The sequence below is a fragment of the Psammomys obesus genome, unplaced genomic scaffold, assembly GCF_907164565.1.
Source record: "Psammomys obesus unplaced genomic scaffold, mPsaObe1.curated_primary_1811, whole genome shotgun sequence".
Classification (NCBI taxonomy): Eukaryota; Metazoa; Chordata; class Mammalia; order Rodentia; family Muridae; genus Psammomys; species Psammomys obesus.
In genome coordinates this window covers 2501286-2520374 of record NW_026587032.1, presented here as the reverse complement: position 1 = coordinate 2520374, position 19089 = coordinate 2501286, and the positions used below count along the sequence as shown (strand labels likewise).

General features: G+C 50.9%; 1 protein-coding gene across 4 annotated transcripts in view; it reads right to left on the bottom strand.

Annotated features, from left to right (window-relative positions):
- Positions 1–19089, bottom strand: part of P4ha2 (prolyl 4-hydroxylase subunit alpha 2) — a 52108-nt gene that overhangs the window by 2866 nt on the left and 30153 nt on the right. For 2 of the 4 annotated variants that reach the window (XM_055602871.1, XM_055602872.1), the window contains exons 5-15: positions 17340–17439; positions 16559–16655; positions 15998–16149; positions 13238–13375; positions 9863–10102; positions 8252–8445; positions 7382–7558; positions 3413–3483; positions 3051–3150; positions 2245–2298; positions 1665–1730 (exon numbers count right to left, since the gene is read on the bottom strand). In XM_055602871.1, coding sequence (XP_055458846.1) covers positions 1665–1730; positions 2245–2298; positions 3051–3150; positions 3413–3483; positions 7382–7558; positions 8252–8445; positions 9863–10102; positions 13238–13375; positions 15998–16149; positions 16559–16655; positions 17340–17421 — 1371 coding nt within the window. In that variant the 5' untranslated portion in view covers positions 17422–17439. Of the gene's footprint in view, positions 1–1664; positions 1731–1778; positions 1839–2244; positions 2299–3050; positions 3151–3412; positions 3484–7381; positions 7559–8251; positions 8446–9862; positions 10103–13237; positions 13376–15997; positions 16150–16558; positions 16656–17339; positions 17440–19089 lie in introns of all 4 variants that reach the window. The other 2 variants (XM_055602874.1, XM_055602873.1) reach the window with 2 other exon arrangements.

Here is a 19089-nt window from a genome sequence, read left to right as displayed (position 1 = left end):
AAAGAAAGAAAGAAAGAAAGAAAGAAAGAAAGAAAGAAAGAAAGAAAGAAAGAAAGAAAGAAAAGAAAAGAAAAAAGAAAGAGAAAAAGCCAGTGCTGGCCCATCTTGAATTCTCACCCAGAGCCTGGGCCTTACTTAAACCACTATGCTCAGCACACTGGTCTAGACAGGCGTTCCCTAAGACTTCCAATCTCAGGAGTACCCCTTTCCCTACGTGGCCATTTTTCTGGCTCTAGCTGCTCTAATTAGATCTTCACCTTCCCAGAATGCCACGCTGCCTCTCCTGTGGTAAGACTAAAACTAAATTACACTTTTACTTGGTGTGGGGTTTTGGTTGTTGTTGTTTGGCTTTGGTTTTGGCGTTTTGTTTTTCTCTGTGCTATAATAAAAATGCCCTATAAGGTAGTAAAATTTAGAGCTAAGAAATTTCCCAGCATGACACATACCAGCCTAACTGAAGGGGCAGGTGCTCAGCGGGCTCATGATAAGAAGGAGTTAACAACCCAGTGGCTTCTGTGGTGCTGGGGTTCAAGCCCGGTGAGTCTCCGAGTCAGTCTGACTTGCCTCTCTCTCCAGATAGACTAGCCTTTGTCTGTTTCCCAACATCTCCAACCCTCTCTCTTCCAGGCCTCCACACACACCTTCCCCTTTGCCAAAAAATGTTCCACAGTTTTCCATTCAACTTTCAAGTCTCGATGACATGCTGTTTCCTAAATGAAGCCTTTACTGAACCCCATGCCTGGGCAAATTCTTCAGTGTTCATCTCCATAGTAACTGAACAACAAGCTCTCCCCCGGGCTTCAATGTCAGACTTCACAATGGGGACTGCATAGGGTCCACTCGGCAGTGTGTGCGCAGAGAGCAGCCTCCAGCACATAGTTAAAACTTAAGGAGGGAAAGAGGAGCTTTCCTTCTAAGCTTCTTGACTGTGCATCCTTAGAGCGGGCTACCACAACAGGGAAAGGTAAACTGACAGCCTGTGCTTGGGGAGGGGCAGCGGAGGGAAGCTGTTTCCTTCTGAAAGTGCTCCCCGGATTCCCAGCCCTCTGCGCCAGGACAGAGCCCACCATGGCTCTTGCTCCCAAAGTTCAGGGCAGCACTGTACCCCTCAAAAGGGAAGCAGGCCACGCCACAACATGCACGTTTGTGAAGGAGAGTGGGCTGAGGGAATCAGCCAGTGGAAAGCACAGACAATTCCAGGACTCCACTTGTGATGAGGTTATGTGGTCTCGGAAAGCAGGGCGGCAGTGGGGAAGTTAACTCTGGAAACACTGTTTAATGCAAAAGAGCTTCCATTTTATGAGGTGAGAAGAGTTACGGTAATGTGGTAAATGATCCACATTAGGGGCTTATTTAATATCCCCGGAGCACACGGAGAAGTTGCGGTGGTAGTTTTTATGTTGTATATATTTTACTACAGCTAAAAAAAAAAATTAATCATAATTTTTTTCTTTACTGTTGGCGTGGTGTGGGAAGGAGCCAGGGAGTAGGAGAAAGGCAAGCGCGGAGATGGGAACCAAAGCCAACTCTCTCTAGCCAAGAAGGGCACTGGGAAACCACCGTGCAACAGCTGATACTGTGAGCCCTGGTGGGGGTGGGATTACGGGAGCCCTCCGGGCCCAGGGTCTCCACAGGGCCCATCAGGTGCAGCGGATCATACTCACGTAGTTTAGAAATGTGGCCACACGGTTCCCAGTCCCTAAACGCTTGAAAGCATCGCGCTCATCGCTCTATAAAATTAAGTGAGAGTGAACAAATGTGCCCAGCCCAGTACTTACATAGTTAAGAAACGTCGCTAACCTATTTCCCTCCGTTTTGAGGCCGCTGTCAAAGGGTCGCTGCAACAGACAACAACTTTTATCCAAGTTTGCAACTCACTTACCACCCCCCAAAGGACGGGGACCAAAAAGGGCCAGGGGACGGTATTAAGCGTGCCTTCGGTTGAACAGCCGGGACATGGGACAGGATGGTAAAGGGAACCCCAGGCAGCATACAGGCAGGGGGAAGGGTCAGAAAAATGTTCACAGGGACCTAGAGAGGTCCTTTGCTTTATTATTGAGCCAGACACTCCAACATCGACAGGACACAACCAGGTTCCACCGGGCTCTGCGGGTGATTCACCGACAGCAGAGCTTCCCCCTTTCACCTGGGAGGTGGAGGAGACAGGGCGTGGGAGCGGAAATGTTTCTAGGAGATCCAGTCATCTCAAAGCATCCAGGGAACTACTCGCGCTTGGAGCCTTACCCTAGAGAAATCAAAGTGTGGTTCGTACTGTCCTCCCATTCCGTAGTTTGCAACCTGGTGAGAGATTACAGCATGGAAAATTTGTCAGCAGTCCCCACAGCCCCAAAGCACCCAACTCTCCAAAGATACCATATCCCTAGGCCAAAAAAAAAAAAAACCACCCAAGCTGCGTGTGTGCACGCCTGTATGCTGATATGTATGTGGTGTGTCCACATGTCTGTGTGCATGCAGAGGCCAGACAAGGATGCCGTGTGTCCACTCTATCATGCTCTACCGTATCCCCTCGAGACCCTGAACCTGGAGCTAAGCTGTCATCCAGCAACCCTCCTGTCAGCATTCTCCACAGCGCTTGGGGTGACAGGAAAAGGCTTAGCCACACACGGCTTTTTATGTGGATGCTGGGACTGTGAATTCAAGGCTCATGTGGGCAGACAATTGCTCCACAGTTGGCGGGACTGTTTCTGGAGGCTGGAATCTTTGGGACCTGGCTAGCAGAAGTGCAGGTGTGGACTATGAAGGTTATATCGACTCTTGGTCCTGGCCAGCCCGAGCTCTCCGGTTCCTGATCTGGCAAGCTGTGAACAAGCCGGGTTGCAAGCTCCTGATGCCAAGCCTCCTCACCATGGCGGGCTGAACCTGTGAGCGGAAGCAGCTCTCCCCTCCGCCAATTTGCTTCTGTCAGGTACTTTGGTTAGGAGACTAACTAATGGAGGAGGAGAGCCCTCTCACACAGCCTGAGGACTTTGGGAAAACACCTAGCCCAACAGAACCCTTCCCCAGTCATCCGGCCGCAGGGACCAGCCTACCTGCAACAGCTCTGCCGTCTCCACTGTCAAGCCTGTGATATGTTGCATCCTACGGTTGACTCGGGCCACGACAGGGTCATCGGCCTCCTCTAGCCAGGAGCTGGAAAACCAAGGAGAGGGCAAAAACCAAAGGCATGGGCGGGCTTAGATGAAGTCCTACGATCCTTTCCCAGTCAAGGCCACCACTAACGGGCCACAGAGAGTAAAGGCTACAGAGAGCGAGGAGACGCAGCAGGCAGGATAAGCCGTATCAGCAGCAGCAGCAGCAGCCGCCTCTTGCATCCTTGCTGGGAAGCTCCAGAGCCCGGCTTGAGCAGCTGGCCCCCACCCACCCATCCCAAGGCACTGCTACTCCCACTCACCTTTTGGAAACCCTGTAGCTGGCGACAGTGAGGACGCCTGTCTTGGGATCACGAACAGTGGCTCGGGCGAGCTGAAAAGTCAGAGAGGATAGAGTTATCCTTCCATGCTGCAGGCGCTGTTCTGCCTATGAATTCTGCTTGGTCCGTACCTGTATCTCCCCCACACAGGGCCTTTCTTGAGAGGCCCGCACACACCACACTGCTGGAGCACAGTCTGATGACTCCACCACGCTCAGACCGGGCGATTTCTGAGCCTCGACCTGGGGCTTCTCTTAGCTTGGTCAAGTTTTCCCACCCTCTGCCAAGAAGCTATCCAAACACTGTCTACTGTGCCTCCTGCTCTGCTGGGCTCCCACTGCTCAGCAAGGAGACAGTTTTCAGTCCCGTGGGGCCCTCCCAGAGTCAACAGAGAAAACGACAGGAATCTGAAGTACATGAACTGCCACGCAGAGGTCACCCATCATGAGCATGATAACACACACACACACACACACACCCTCTTCCTCTACCTCAGCTCCCCAGTCTCCATATGAAGGCTTAACAGTACTGCCAGGAGGGATAGAGTTGTTTGCAGCAAGGGGTCAGGTGCCTTACTTGTGGTGTGGACTGTCCTAATGGGCTCACATGACATGAGCCTGGTAAGGACAGACATGTTCAGGTGGTAGTATAGGTGAGCCAAACACAGTAGTGCTGACTCTTGCTTTTGACAACTATTGGATGGGTGCCCACTACATGCCAGGTGCCACACTGGCTGACCCCTGCCTTCATAGAACCTGGTCAAGAGGAGACAGTAGAGAACCAGCCAAGTAACTGTAGCGTAGCATGGGTGTGCTTAATGCCGTGAGAGTGCAGCCACAGGGCATTAAGTGGCTTAGGTCCTGCGGAGAGCAGGGCTGATCCGAGGCATTCTCTGAGGCTCTCGTGTATGAAGGAATGCAGTTGCTTGTCTGATCCTTAGTAGATCCAGTAATGGCCTGGGCGCAGAGCCTCAGGGAGCTCAGCTTTGGATCCTAAGAACCAGACATTCCCACTGTAAGGGGCTCTGGCTATCAGTCCCAAGGCTGTGTGCTCCTCTCTGACGTCCTTGCCCTTGAGATGTCCTGTCTTCTCCTTGTGCAACACTGCTTGATTACCTTCCTGCTGACTTTGCCCCGTTGTATGATGGCTCTTCAGGGGCACTGTCTCATTTATCTTCTGGAAACAGTACATAAGATGCTGAACTTTTTAAAAAGCGTGCGTGGCATAAGACATAACTTATTGGACCTCCTGAGCCCACCCGTTCCGTCTTCTTTCTCTCTGATCCCCTGGCCCTTCCTTCTCAGGACCCTGGCACTGAGGAATGACCTGCTGGTCCAGGTTAGGGTACTATGTTACAGCAACAGGGAAGAAGCATTGGTGCAAAGGCCCAGGAATGAAAGGGCACCAGCCACGGGATGAGGCTTCATGATGTAGTGAGATGAGAAGAGGCTAGAGGCAAGCAGAGGCCAGGGTCTGCTGCCATCTTGTGGTCAACCTGAGACGGGAAAGGCCTGATGCAAGGCAGGGACATTCCCAGTGGAATGAAGGACTATTGTGCCACCCTATGGAGAGTTGACAAAGGAGAGACCAGAGTGCGAAGATGACTAACAAATGTTAGAACAAGGATCAGGGCAAGAGGTGGTGGTGGCCTGTGACAGGAGATGGAGAAGGAGAGCCACACTGGAAGTCTGGTCAGAAAGTAAACTGACCCACCTGATCACTTTGCCTCACAACAGTCTAATATTAAGATGGAAACCAGAATACCCAGGAAAGATGGTTTCCCTGGGCTCCTGTCTGCGGTCCTTTTCTGAGCCTGGTGGATGGCCATTCCTGCCTGATGACAGCCATTGTCACTAGCCTGTGCAAACATCTGAGCCTCGGCATTGGCCTGGTGCCCAAAAAAGACTTTGGGCAGCTGTGCTCTGCCCTGGGGACAGACGGGGCTATTTTGAAAGCAGACTGGGGACTCGCAGACAGCTGCCAGGCATTCCCCACAAGCCAAGCTAAGCTCAATGGCCCCGCTTCAAAGCCGGAATAGCATCTGCACGTCCGGAAAGAAGAGGTCAGCTCATGACGGCCGATGTGTATGCTTTGTCACATGGCTCCTGTTCAGAAGCCAGTTAGCCCCATGCTGGCCACCTGCCCCATCCCCGCTGCCCATGTATGCACGTGCACAGAGAGAAATGCTCAGTGTCTGGGACTAAGGCAGGTAGGGAATCTCTGGAGATTTTGGCTTGACAATGCTTCCCTCGGCTGGAAACCAGGAACATAGTTTTCTTCTCTAGAAACTGACCCAGGAAGTGAAAATGAGTCCTGGTTACAGTTATCCACACACACTGACTAGACTGACCCTCAGGGACATCCTTGATCCCAGCCACAGACCCTGTCTACTGGTGTGCAAGGTCTTCAAACCAAGGCTCTTCCAAGGCTCCCGGGCCCCAGGGCTATCACAGGGACCTATCTTAGGTCTGTCTGTGAGCGGAAGTTCCTGGCCACCTCAGCAATCATAATTCTACTACAAACAACACAATAGGAGCCAACTCATCCTCCCTCCCAATCACCTGTGATAGCAGAAGGCTGCGGAAATGGCAGCCCACAGTTATCTTCAAAAGAGAGGAAATAGGACCAAATCATCTATGGGCCGGAAATCGAAGAATAACTGTATCAGCATGACATATATACAAAACCAGCAAGCCAGTGGCGCACATAGCAACAAATAGCCATGATACTCAGAATTGGATTTCCATGATACTCAGAAACAAGACAAGAAGGTCCATTGCAAAAAACGTTCTAGAAATTCAAGGCAGCACAATAAGATGGTCAAAATGAAGGAGCTGTAAGTATTAGGAAGGATAAAACATCTTCCTTGCTGGCACATGGCAGTCCTACCAAGATAACCCAAGAAAGTCAACCAAAAAAGTCAAGGAAGGATTAACTTTTACCACCTCTGACCTACCCAGGTCAGCTTCCTCAAGTGCCTCAAGGGAAAACAAAGATGGAATCAGTGTCTTTGCAACAGACACCAGTTTATACACATAAAATGCCAGAGACAGTCCCTGTCACACCAACCTCAATAAACACTAGTTATCACTGTGAGAGATATTTCAAAAACCGTGTTTGACATATCAGGGTAGGAACATGGCTCAGCTAAAAGAGTGCTGGCCGAACACATATGAGACATCGCTCTTGATTGCCTGCACTGTATAAACCATGTAATATTACACATCTGCAATCCCAGCCCTTGGGAGGTGGAGGCAGAAGGATCAGAAGTTCAGGGTTGTCCATATATACACATATGAGTGGGCATGTATTTATGTATGTATGTATATATATGTATGTGTCTATGCATATATATGTATGTATACATATATACACACATGTACATATATACATATATATACACACATATATATGGCAAGTTTGAAGCCATTCTGAACTTACATTAAAAAAGAGAAAAATGCTATTCAATATTTAAATATATAATATAAATTATATGCTAATATAAAAATGAAACCAGTTAAAATACTCTCAAGAAGAAAATTAATAAAAACAGAATCAATGAGAAATAAGCTTAGTTAGAAATGTGTAAGGTGTGTATGAACCGAAAATTTAAACACATGAATAAGTAGAGAAGATGAAGAATATCCAGATTACACAGATGTACACCCTCCTCCAAGTCAAACAGTTCACTGTAGTCCTCACTGCAGCCCTCACCTCTCACTGCAGCCCTCACCACCTCACTGAGGTCCTCAGCCCTCACCTCTCACTGCAGTCCTGATCAAGAGCTCCCCAGATCACTTTTCTGGGCCTACGAAGTTTCTAAAAAGTGACCCATACACCAGCCCTTCCACCAGGTGAGAAGGAATCGGCAAGCAGACAAACTGGCCCCCAGAGGCAGCTGGAGGGACTGTGGCCCAGCAGTGCCCCAGCAGGACCCACAGAGACACCTACTTTGGGCTTTGCGATCTCCTTGATCCTCGCGATCTCTTCGTCCGACATCACATCGTAGTACCTGACGATGTGCGGGCTGTCCCACTCATCTTCCTCTTTGAAGGGGGCGATGAGGAGCTGTGGCACCCTGTTGCCGTGATGGTACCTACAGAAAAGCTTCTTCTGCCTCCGGGGCGTCTGGGGAGCACAGAGCACAGGTCCCTCAGCCCCTCCGTGGCCAAGGCTGTCCTCAGCTTCACCTCAGAAGAAAACCAAAGTCGGAAGTGACCTCACACAAATCATACAGCTCCCCTTCTCCCTCAAGATCACCTCATCCCCACAACTCCTGTGGCAGAGGACACTTCCTGGCCCTTTCCATGGAGATCTGACTAGGCCTGAAGCACTGTGGATGGGGAGAAGCCTTCCAGATAGAAAGTACTGGGAGCCAATCGGGGGACACGGGAAAGGTGAGAGCATCCTCACAAGGATCTGTTAGGACCAGTGGGACCCTAGGGCTCTCAAAAGCCAAGGACACAGGCGCCAAGCCCAGCAAGTGTCACTTCTTTTTTTTTTTTAAACCACTCAGTCTTATGTGTCATTTATACTGTGACTACTCTGGGGACCTGAGGCATATCCACATCCATCCATGAGGCAAATGATAGGCAGGCACACTGGGGTGAGTGGGGGGTGCAACAATTCCCTGGGGGGCCGGAATTCTCCTGGAGCGACCGAGGAGACAATCGCCTGCCCTGCGCATCAGAGAATACCCAGCTCCCAGCCTCAGCAGATGCTGAGCAAAGTGCAAATGAGCAGCAGAGCTTCCCAGTGCTGACTGCCCAGGGCCAGCGCTCAGATGCCCAGCCTGACCACCGGCCCCTCCCCAGCCCTCACCAGTTTGATGCCCTCCCCACGACACAGGCTCTCGTACACATCCCTCTCGGGCAGGTAGTCTGCAGGCCTCTCGTAGAAGTTCTCCTGGGTTGCTAGTCCAGCTTCCGTCTGATTTGACAACGGTTTTGCTCTTTCTTCCTCTAGCAACCGCTCAAAGTACCGCAGATTCCCTCCAGCTCGTTCATGGCTTGGGTCTGGAAAAAGCGAAACGTGAGGACAGGGAAACCGCAAGCATCTGTCAGGTCACTTACAGAAATTGTTCCGTGAGCCGTTTCTCTCCTGGCAGCCCACTGGTGTGCTGAGCTCTGCTGGCTGCTGTGTCTAACCTGGGCATATCAGTCAGAGACGGAGAGCCATCAGAGGCTCCTTCGTCTTGTCCAAAGAAGACGAAGCAGAGCACAGTTAGCTAGTAACTAGGGGGTTCCCTTCTCAAGCCTCCAGGAGGCCCCTCGAGTCTTGGGTTCTGCCTCCTCCCTGTGATTAGCTGTAGCTATTTAAAGCCACTCCTCGGAGTGTAGGGAGGTCTAGCATCCACGTCACACACTGGCTACAGCTGAGACACTGGTTAAAGAAAAAAAAAGGGGGGGCTACAAGGCAGGCCAGATAGCTCAGCAGGTGCTTGCTGCCACACCTGACAGCCTGAGTTCTAGGCCCAGGACCTAAGAGGTGTGAGAAGAGAGTACAGACTCCCTGGAGTTGGTCCCTGACCATACGTACACTGTGGCACTTGTACACTGACCCACTTAATTACTTCACTAATTAAAAAATGGAAGAGCCACAACTCTGGTGGACATCCCAGCATCTGAAGTACCATAGCAGGATTCCTATGTCACTCCCCAGATCAGACTGACTTCCAGAGGTGTTCAGTGACTCAAGACGAGACCCCACAGAAGAAGAACCAGGATGTCCTGACCCCTTGTCCAAGGCTCTTACTAACTCGCCTGACAGAATCTACAAAACCCTCCACCCACGCCGGCCTTGCAGGGGGCCTCACACTCGGGTCCCCTGGAAATCAGTGACAAGCCAAATCCTCAATGCTCTGTGAAACTCCGGACAACAGCGTTCTCATGTATTGGTAAGATGTGCAACTAGAGGGCTTTAATAAACCCACAGTGCTTTGGGCCTTGCTCCGCCCCACCTCACAAGACATACAAAGTATAAATGGCACGCTCTGTCCCACTTTAGACCTCAGGCCACTAGTAGATGGAATTACCGTCACTGTGGCAACCCGGAAGTACAGCTTGATTCTCAAGGGTCCGTCCTGCATAGTGGTGCGACCCACACAACACTAGGCCCTTATTTTTTAAAGTGCCACAGAATGTGTACCTGTGTACATGCGCTTGCAAACACATGCCCACACATGTGCATGGGCAACACACACATGTACACAAGGATGTCACAGGCCTTCAAATAGCCATCAGCAACCAGACAAGGCCTAACACGAGGACTGTAGGTAAGGAGCTAGTCAGCAGCTGGGAAGGCAGTTGAAATCACTAAGACATTCAACCCGGGTCAGGTGACAATCAAACGTATTTGGTTCCAAGAGATGATCAAGCCATGTGGCCCGAAGAGCTGAGCTCCCTTGCCAGCCCCAGCCCCTAACCTCCTTACCAAGAGAGAGCAAGCGGCGGGTGAGCTCCACAGCACGGTGCAGGTCACCCAGCTGGAAGACGGCATAGCTCAGGTAGTCCAGCACCAGGGACTTGGTTATGGTGGCCTCCTCCCCAGCATCAAGCTGCTTCAGCACCTGCTCCATCCACAGCACGGTGTGATAATAGTCTCCCTCATTGTAAGCTGTGCGGCCCATGCCAAAGCAGTCATCCACGCTCAGTGTGGCCTGGTACTTTGTTCCTGAAGCAGGAAAAGCAACAGTCAGGCTCCGGAACGGCTCTGGGTTAAAGAAGGGAGACGCTCGCTTTGGAGAAAGCCTGTGGCACTGAAAGAGGCACCTTACCCAAGCAGAATACTGCCCAGATGTCATGCCATACACCATGAACTATCACCAATATGGTGAGCATAAGTGGGTTGGGATGGCTTAGATTAGAGTTCATAGTCTAAGCCTCAAGACTCCTCCTCTCAAGGGGGGCTGGGAGGAGCTTTGTGATAGGGGGTCCACGAATCCCATGGAGACACTGCCCTGAGGTCAGTGGGTATAAGTCCTGTGGGTCACAGCAGGAGAGGACACTTGGAAGGCAACTGTTGGCCATATAAGTCTGAAGCGTAGAAAACTTAGACAAATTCAAGAACAGAATTCAGGTGACATGAGAGACTCGGGCAGTCACACATAGGGGGAGTCTGAAGAAGGAAAGAACAGAGAAGGTTCGAGACTAGCGCTCAAGGGAACACGGGTGACATGAGAAGGGACGAAGAGGAAGAAGATACAGGGAATGGGCACAGGTGACAGATACCAATGGGGTCACAGAACCAAGGCTGCAGTCCGGCAGGGACATTGGAGCATCAGCTCGGTGGACCTCATGCCGGGTGGGACATCTGCTGGGGAAAGTGACTATGAAGACAGATTCAACCTGAGAAACAGCAACAGCTCCCAGATGTAGAGCTTAAGAGAGGCTTGGGATGGCAAAGACTCTTGTTTCTCAGAGAATAATGAGGGGGCAGATCCCACGGAACAAGGAGGGCTAGGACCTCCTGCAGGCCACAGAAGTCTCCCTGTTATCCCTATCTTTGCCTAAGGTCCACAGTGGGCCTCTTCCCAGAAGGAAACCCTGCTGCAGGATGGCAGTGGCTGCAGAGACTGGGGTCTGTGTGTTCTGGTGACTCAGGATCTGACAACATTGGATAGACTGTCAAGAGAGTAAACACAGGATGGAGTCGTAGGCAGGCCAAGGATTAGGGGGCTTATGGGGCCCCTTTCCTTTCTCCACAAGTCTCCATGGTTCTGCCTGGACTCTTTGGACCCAGGAACCTACTATGACAGGCTGTGTAACACAGATAAGCAAGCTGTGCTCCGGACCTGGACGGGCCAGGTCTGTGCATACCTGCCCAGCTGGTATGTTACCCAGCCTCAGCCTCAGTCCCCTATCTAAACAGATACACTATCTACCCAAATCTACCTAAATAGAAACACCAGCATCAGTTTTAAAGGGCTAGTGCCAAAAATTCCGTGAGATGACAAATGAAGATGTCGCCTCAGGATGTTAAAGACCAGTAGCCATAATCAGCATGTCTTGTGAATGCCAAGAATGTGAAGAATGACTTCCAGATCTCAGCATCCTCCCTAGAAGCAAATTCAAGTGTCGGCTCCCTGAACAATGACAGCTAAGCTGAGTGCTGGAGGGCTGACAGACAGGGAGGAGCCCAGAGAGGGTAAGGCTGCTAGAGCAGAAAGATGGAGATGGATGCTGAGAACGATAAGCAAGGAAGCCAAGGAGGCAGGGGGACCTCAAAGACCAGCTAGAAGGAGACGTTGGGGTTACTCCTGAAAGCTAAGCATTAAACTCAAGTGGATAAATCTGTGCTTAGGAGCACTCAGAAATTATCCTGAGTGAGCTGGAGATACAGAAAAGGGCGGAGGGCATTAGAGAGACAGAATCCACAGGCTTTAAGACTATGGCTTAGGCTGCCAATGGGCAGAGGTGCTTCTCGCTAAGACAACAGATGAAGGCAGAGGACTAAGAGTTCAAAACCAGATAGGAATGTCAATCTGGCCCAGGTGAAGTTTGTGCAGTCCACAGAATGTCCAGGTAAAGATGTCTACAGGCACTGGCTTATCGTGCTTGGAAACCCAGGAGCATGCCTGGACAAAGAACACAGATCTGCATATCATCAATGGATGGCAACCACATCAAGTGATGAAAAGAGCCGGGCTCACCTGGGGAAGGGGCTCAGGGTGGGCAGAGGCTGAGGTTCTGGACAGGAACTTCCTTTGCCCTCCAGCCCCATTCAGGGCACTCAGGGTCCTGTTAACTGTGGAAGGACCCTGTCAGCATAGAGCTCTCTTTTCTCACCAACCATGCCTCAGAGCTACAAACGCTTCGCAGAATTACCTTCTCACTCTAGCCTCATGGTCCGGCTCAACACCCGACTGATGATGGAATAAAGAGAACCCTCCTCCCCCTGTCAGCTTAGCAGAGTCTTCCACATCAAGACCCCAGGCCTTGGCTAGCCAGTAACCAGACATCTAGGGAGGAAGACAGCTCCTCTGTGCCCTGGGTGCCTCTGCTGTACCTCCCCTAGGCTTCCCAAGAAGTAAGGTGGTGTTTAAATCATTATGAGGTCCAACTGGATCCTTGGCTATTATTGGTTACAAACAACCTCCTAAGGCCAGCAAATCTTATAATCACTAGCAGTGGGCAAAAAGCAGGAAGAAGGCCAATTCAATTTTAAAAACAAAACAAGCAAACAAATAAAAATGGAGAAATGACAAGTCAAGAGAGAAAAAGGCAGAGATCAGTACCCCAGACTCTAGAACGTCAAAGAGAGAGACGTGATCCTTGCCAGATGCTACTGTGAAGTTCAAGTTATGCCTGCATTCAACCTGCCAGCTGGCTCTACCAGTCCAGTGTTCCTGGTGACTTTGAAGAATGGGATCACAGACAGGGTGGACAAAGGCACTGTGGGTCCAGGGGTATGTGGGAACCACAGAGTCAGGGAAAATAAACCACTACCCAGCAGCCTCAGCAGGAGAGAACTGGGCTCAAAAGAGCATTGGATCTAGGACAAGTGTGAGAGATGAGCAAAATCAGAACCTTCATGTGAAGTCAGCAGAGAAAGCAAGGAAAGGGGAACATAACAAGAGATAAGGGGGCAGGTGGACAGGACTGACCATATGAACTCAAGAGAGAGAGAGAGAGCCCAGAGAAGAAAGGGCTGAATTTGGGGCAGATATCTGAATCAAGACATTAGGGCAGGGGTTGAGGCATGGGAGACGGGCACCAAATGGGACCCCAGCGCCGACAGTGAACTGCACCTAAGCCAGTCTGCCCTGTCCAGACACTGAAGAGACACAAGTAAACAAAGGTGCGTTACCAGGAAGTTCCCCTCTGGAGATTGTGTCCGGGTCCAGTTTGTATGTGTCCTGAAGTCTCATCAGGGCTCTGGCAGCTCCAGACTCGTCCTCATCGGTGGGGAAGAATTGCCTCTGCACCGAGAGGTTGGCGACAAAACCTTCCAAATGACAGTGAGAACAGAGGTCACGCTTGAGCCAGGGGAAAGAATCCTACCGGGGACCAGGGACAGTCACTAGGTCCCTGGCTAATGAGATTTCCCTGTCCCTTCTTTCAAAGTCTGTTGGTGGGCCGGAGGCTCAGTGGTAGAACACCTGCCCGCATCCATTTGGGGTTCGGCACCCCAAATGGATAATAGTAGTAACAACAACAGCATCAAAGCATTTTCCTTCTTCAGGAAGTCCTCCCTGCCATAGCCCTCCCTGTGCTGTTCATTTGGAACCAAAGAGCCCTGCATACAGCTTAAGAGTTTAGCAGTCAGGGTATGAGCTCTCCACTTTGTACCCAAGACCACAGTCCGGGTCCTATGACCCCAGGTGGCTTTTCTAGGGCCCTCAGCCCTAGCCCCAAGCCAGAGACACAACTCCTGTTATTTCAGGGCTCTGAGTAGAAGACAGGCCTTGCCACACTAATGATTCAGGCCTCTGAATCTGCCTAAGGACTGGGAACTGGGAGGGGAGCTCCAACACGTTCTGTCCCTGGCTTCTTTCCAAGTGTAGCAGCGCCCACTGCCACCTCCTCTCATCACAGCAAGCCAGGGTGTCAGAAAGCTGCCCCATCCTCTCCTTCACAGATGTATCGTCAGGAACTCTGAAGACTTTAGTATCCAGGAAAAAGAAAACACACGCCCTAGATATAGACACTGTACTGTCAGGGTTCCCCCTTATTTCAGGGCAAGCATACAATATCAGAGATGAAAACACGTGATTGTTCTCCGGGTCTGTCCCATCACCTTCCAGGTCACCATAGCATTTCCAGACGTTGATGACAAGGCTCGCGGTATGGACACACACAGACACAAACACACACGACAAGATCAGACAGCGGAGATCATCTGCAACTGTGCAGCCTTCCTTGCCTGCTGCTCCAGCAGGCAGGCGGAACAGCCTGTTCTGAGCTGTTCTGAGTAGCAGGCCCAGCCCAGGAAGGGGTGGGGTGGGGTCTGGGAAAGGCAGCGGCTTCTGGAGGCAGTGAGCTCTCACAGGCACAGCTCCAGCAGAGCTGAGTTCACCAAAGCCTCCCCAGAGACTACCCAGCCCCCAGCCAGGCCCAACCCCAGCTGGTCACGTGGCTGCAACCAGTCTCAGCCAGAGAGACAGCTAGTCTGAAGTTAATCAGCAGTCCCAGCTCAGTGAAGAGGCCCAGCCAGAGGCCGGGAATCCCGTGGCCCACCTCCAGCCCACCCTTCCATTACCAAGATCCTCTCCTCTTGATAACTGGAACATGTTCACACAGAGAAAGCACCAGCCCAGAAAAAGCTTTTAACAAATCCGTGCTATGCCCTGTAAATATCATCGCTAGGAATCTAACTTAGAAAAATAATCAGAGGCAGACACGCCAAAAGGCATGGAAAAGAGGGCTGAAAAAATTTGGAAACAACCCCAGGTGCAAAGAGTTGACCAGGGTTACAGAATATCACTGGGACGGAGGAGTATCCATCCATTACAGTCACGGCACAGACACACTGAGCGGCATCTACAGAAGCTGGGAAGTCCAGGACTGTGCCCACGTCCATGTTGAATCCACACAGACATGATTTGTTTGTAGAAGACACACTTAGAAAATAATTGAGAGGAAGCCTGTTTGTTCCCCAGCTTCCCTCAGCACACTTGACTCATTTTTTGATTCATTTGTCCCTCAAAGCAAATTCGTTCTTATGCTTCAGCCCAAGTATAGTTCCCTTTCTTGTAACATGGATGTGCACATAAGCAGATTAATTCTTTTTGGTGTGTGTATGTATGTGGGGTGTTTGTAAATGTGTGTGTGTGCATGTTCTCATGTACATGGGTGCACATGTATGCATGTGAATGTGTGAGGAGGCTCGAACTTGAGGCCATGTTGTCTTCTTCAGTCACACTCTATTTATTCCCTGAGGCAAGATCTCTCGGTTGAGCCCAGAGCTCACTACTGATCAGCTAGTCCAGGTAGCCAGCTTATCCTGGGAAATCTCACCTCTGCCTCCCCAGGGCTGAGATGATGCCAAACACGCTGCCTGGCTTTCCAAGGCTTCTGGGGATACAAACTTCAGTCTTCACACTTGCGTGTAAGGGCTGCACCCACTGAGCCATCTCACCAGCCCACAATTACAGGATTTTTTTAAAAATATTTTTTAAGTTTATTTTGTGTGTATGAATGAGTGTTTTCCCTGTGTGTGTGTACCTGCGCCATAGGTGACCGGTGCCTGCAGGGGTCAGAAGAGGGGTCAAATTACCTGGAACTGTAAATACAGGTGGTTGTGAGCCACCGTACAGGTGCTAGGGACCAAATTTGGTTCCTCGGCAAGAGCAGCCCATGCTCTTCACCACGGTACATTTCTCCATCCCCCGAGATTATAATATTAATGGTGTTTATCATGGAGTACTTGGATTAAGTGTCACGATTTTTATGCCATACACTTTATGTTCTTGAAGTTTGTTATAAAACGATGTATTACTGAAGTGTAATTAGAAAAATGTCATGACGAGGGAACATTACAAAAGGATGGGACGTGAAAACAAAACAACAAGTATCCATTCCAGGCAGAAGCAGGCAGGCCGCAGGCACAGCTGATCCTGCTCCTCACCTGCAGCTGAGTCCTGCAGGACCAGATCCCCCAATGCAGGCCAGTCTGTGTTCAACCGCTTCACCAGCTTATAGGCATTCACAGGATGAGCCAGGTAACCCTCGGGGTCGGCAGCTGACTTGCTGGTCAGGGCTTCCATCTTGCTCGCCCAGCTGCAGAGCCAAAGGGAAAAGAGACTGCCACACCCACCCACAAAGGCTGGTAATTTCCCTGGTGAGGTCCGGGGCTCTTTCATCAAGAGATAATAAAGCATGAATATAGTTAACTTCCTAGATACGTCTAGCCGTTAATCTAGGTAAGAGCTGGGAACTCCAACGTAAATTAAAAAGTGTTAAGTAGAAAGAAAGAAAAACAAAAACAAAAACAAACAAACAAACAAAAAAACGATGGTAGCTTCTTAACCCCTGTTCTCAGCAACTCCTGAGGACTAGCAAAAGTTAACGGTAGGTCAGCTCTCCGGGTCACCTCTCAATGACTTTCTTTACAGACACCTGAGATGGGCTCAGGAAGAGGAGCAGCAGGGATGACTTGGGGGGGGGGGGGGGTTAGGACATTGGCCACCTCTTAATCTTGGACAGCTTGGCTTCCTCCACAAGGATATACTCCTTCAGGGACTGTACGAGGTCCTTCTCTGCATAGATCAGGTCAGTCATGTGCCCTACCAGAGAGAAGCAAGGGCCAGTGAGAAGTGGATGAGGAATGGCCCGCCCAAAGCACCAGTACCGAAGTGAATAGCCCCAGCCAAGTACGTGCCAGTAAACTGGGAATCATAGGGACTGGTAGGTAAAGGGGCCGAGTCCCTCACAAGGCCGTGACCCCCAACTTCAGGAAGAAAGAAGCAGAGGTGTCAAAGGATGTGTGGGCAAAGCACAAGGGCACTGGGGACTGCTGAAGGAGAAGTTCTAAATCTCATTCATCGTCACTTGGCTGGTCCTGTCATAGCGGGATGGACATCTGAGGGATCGTCACATGGAAATCAACTCTGAACTTTCAGTTGAGGAGAGAATCTGGTCCCTGCAACAGACACTGCTAGACCACCCTCTTGCCAAGGACTGAAGAGGACCTACAAGCGGCTTGCAGTCTGCACTTCCAGAGAGGAGAGAGAGCCCAATTCAGAAAGCTGCCTCCCAAGACGTGTGTTCATCAGGATCTCCTTGGGGTACAGGGGGCCGGGGATGGGGGAAGGCAGGAGTGGAGAGAACTCCGTAAACTCCACTCTCCCTCGTCTGTTCAAAATCAGTGACTGAACCATCCCCCCCTGAACAAGCCTCAGGCAGTAAGTATGTCCCCTTGCACTTAACCGAGGGCTGATTAGGTAGACTAGAGTTCTGCTGACACGTACCAATAGACGTGAAGAATTCTGCCTGCACCCAGCTCTGGGCACCAAACCAGGACATCAGGAACACAAATACCTGGAACTTCATGACTGGAAAGGGCAGTGTCTGCAAGGCATTCAGGAACAGTCATCAGATGAACACAGTGAAAAGACATGGGAGGTACAAACCTGGAAATTCAGCACTCAAGAGACTGGGTTAGCAGGAACAAAGTTCAAGGCCACCTGGGCTACAAGGCAAGACCCTGTATTAGGGTGGGGATGATGTATGTGAGAAGACACATCCGTACATGCTGTGCACGCACATAAACACACACTGATATGCCACTAAATAAGGCATTCAGGATCGCCCAGGGGAGGGGCCTGGACAGAGAACCCAGGACATGTGCTCAGTTCTGCCCCCCCCCCCCCCGGGTCTTGTTTTAGTTTGTTTTCCATTCTGGAGACAAGGTCTCACTGTGGAGCCCAGGGTGGCCTGGAACTCACAATCTCCCTTCATCAGCCTTCCCATTGCTAGGAGTACAAGAGTGCATCTACCTGGCCTCCTGCCTGCCTGTCTTGTTGCTTTCTAACACATATGCCAGGATAGTGTCAAGAGCCGCATGAAGGAGGTCCAATTCAGACAGCTGGTTCCCAGGATGTTAGGGTCACTGGGCTCTCAGGAGGGGACGAAGCAACTCTGCAGCACGCTCCACCCTCCCAAACCAGTGATGGTGGCCATGCCACCCAGAATGTGAAAACAGGCCCCAGGCAGGGACCTCCCTCTGTACATGAACTGAGGGTTGCTCACACAGACATACTGGTTGGTCCTGTTATCACATACCAATAGAGGTGAAGAATTCAAGGACGTGGCTCCTGTCCCTAAGAAAGTGACAGTATAGTACAATGACAAAGAGAACTGAGATAGCATGGCCCAGGGGACTTAGCAAGCTGAGGCACCTAGCAGATGGTCAGCAGAAGAGGACCCTGACCTCTGCCAGTCTGCACCTGCCACAGAGTGGCATTTCTGAACAGACATGGCTCTTCCTGGAGTGGGGACCTAGACAGACAACTTTCCTGGCCACTCCCTACTCGTCCACAAATATTTACTTACAACCTGGAGATTCCAGGCACCAAGCTCGGCACTCGGAATACAAAGGTGAATCAGTCACACACAGTCAAAACGCTGGGGCTAGGCTGCTGACATGGGGAAGAGGCCAGCCTCTGCCTTCTCATCTGCCTAGAAATAGACACAGTTCTGAGAGACGCGGCGGCAACCTGAGGCAGGCTTCACTGGCAGCTGGCCTAGGTACACAGTGGAGGCTTCAGACATGCCTCCTCATCCAACCAGGCAGCCCAGAACGTGCTGGAGGGCCAGCACCCAGCTGAAGCCTGCCTAGGCTTCCTCTTCCGCAGTGTCTGGAATGGCTCTGATGGAAATTTACTAAAGAGAAAGCAAAGAAAATAGAGGAAATACAAATGCCCCAAAATATGTAGGAAAATCTCAGAGTCGGGAGGATCTCTGATGTGGGAGGCCAGCCAACAGCCCTCCAGAGTAGGGCTGATAAGAAAACAGAGTGCAGGCAGAAGACCACACCAGATCTGATGAAGTGGAGGCTCCCTGCTTCTCCCAGCTGTGTTACAGCTCACACCTCTCCATTCCTCTCAAATACCGCCCACTGCCCATACCTTACAGCAATCGGGAGAAAGCGGCCAGGTTTCTTTATGACACCAATGCCAGCTGTCGTTTCTCTGGAATGTGCTGCCTGGCTCGGTTGAG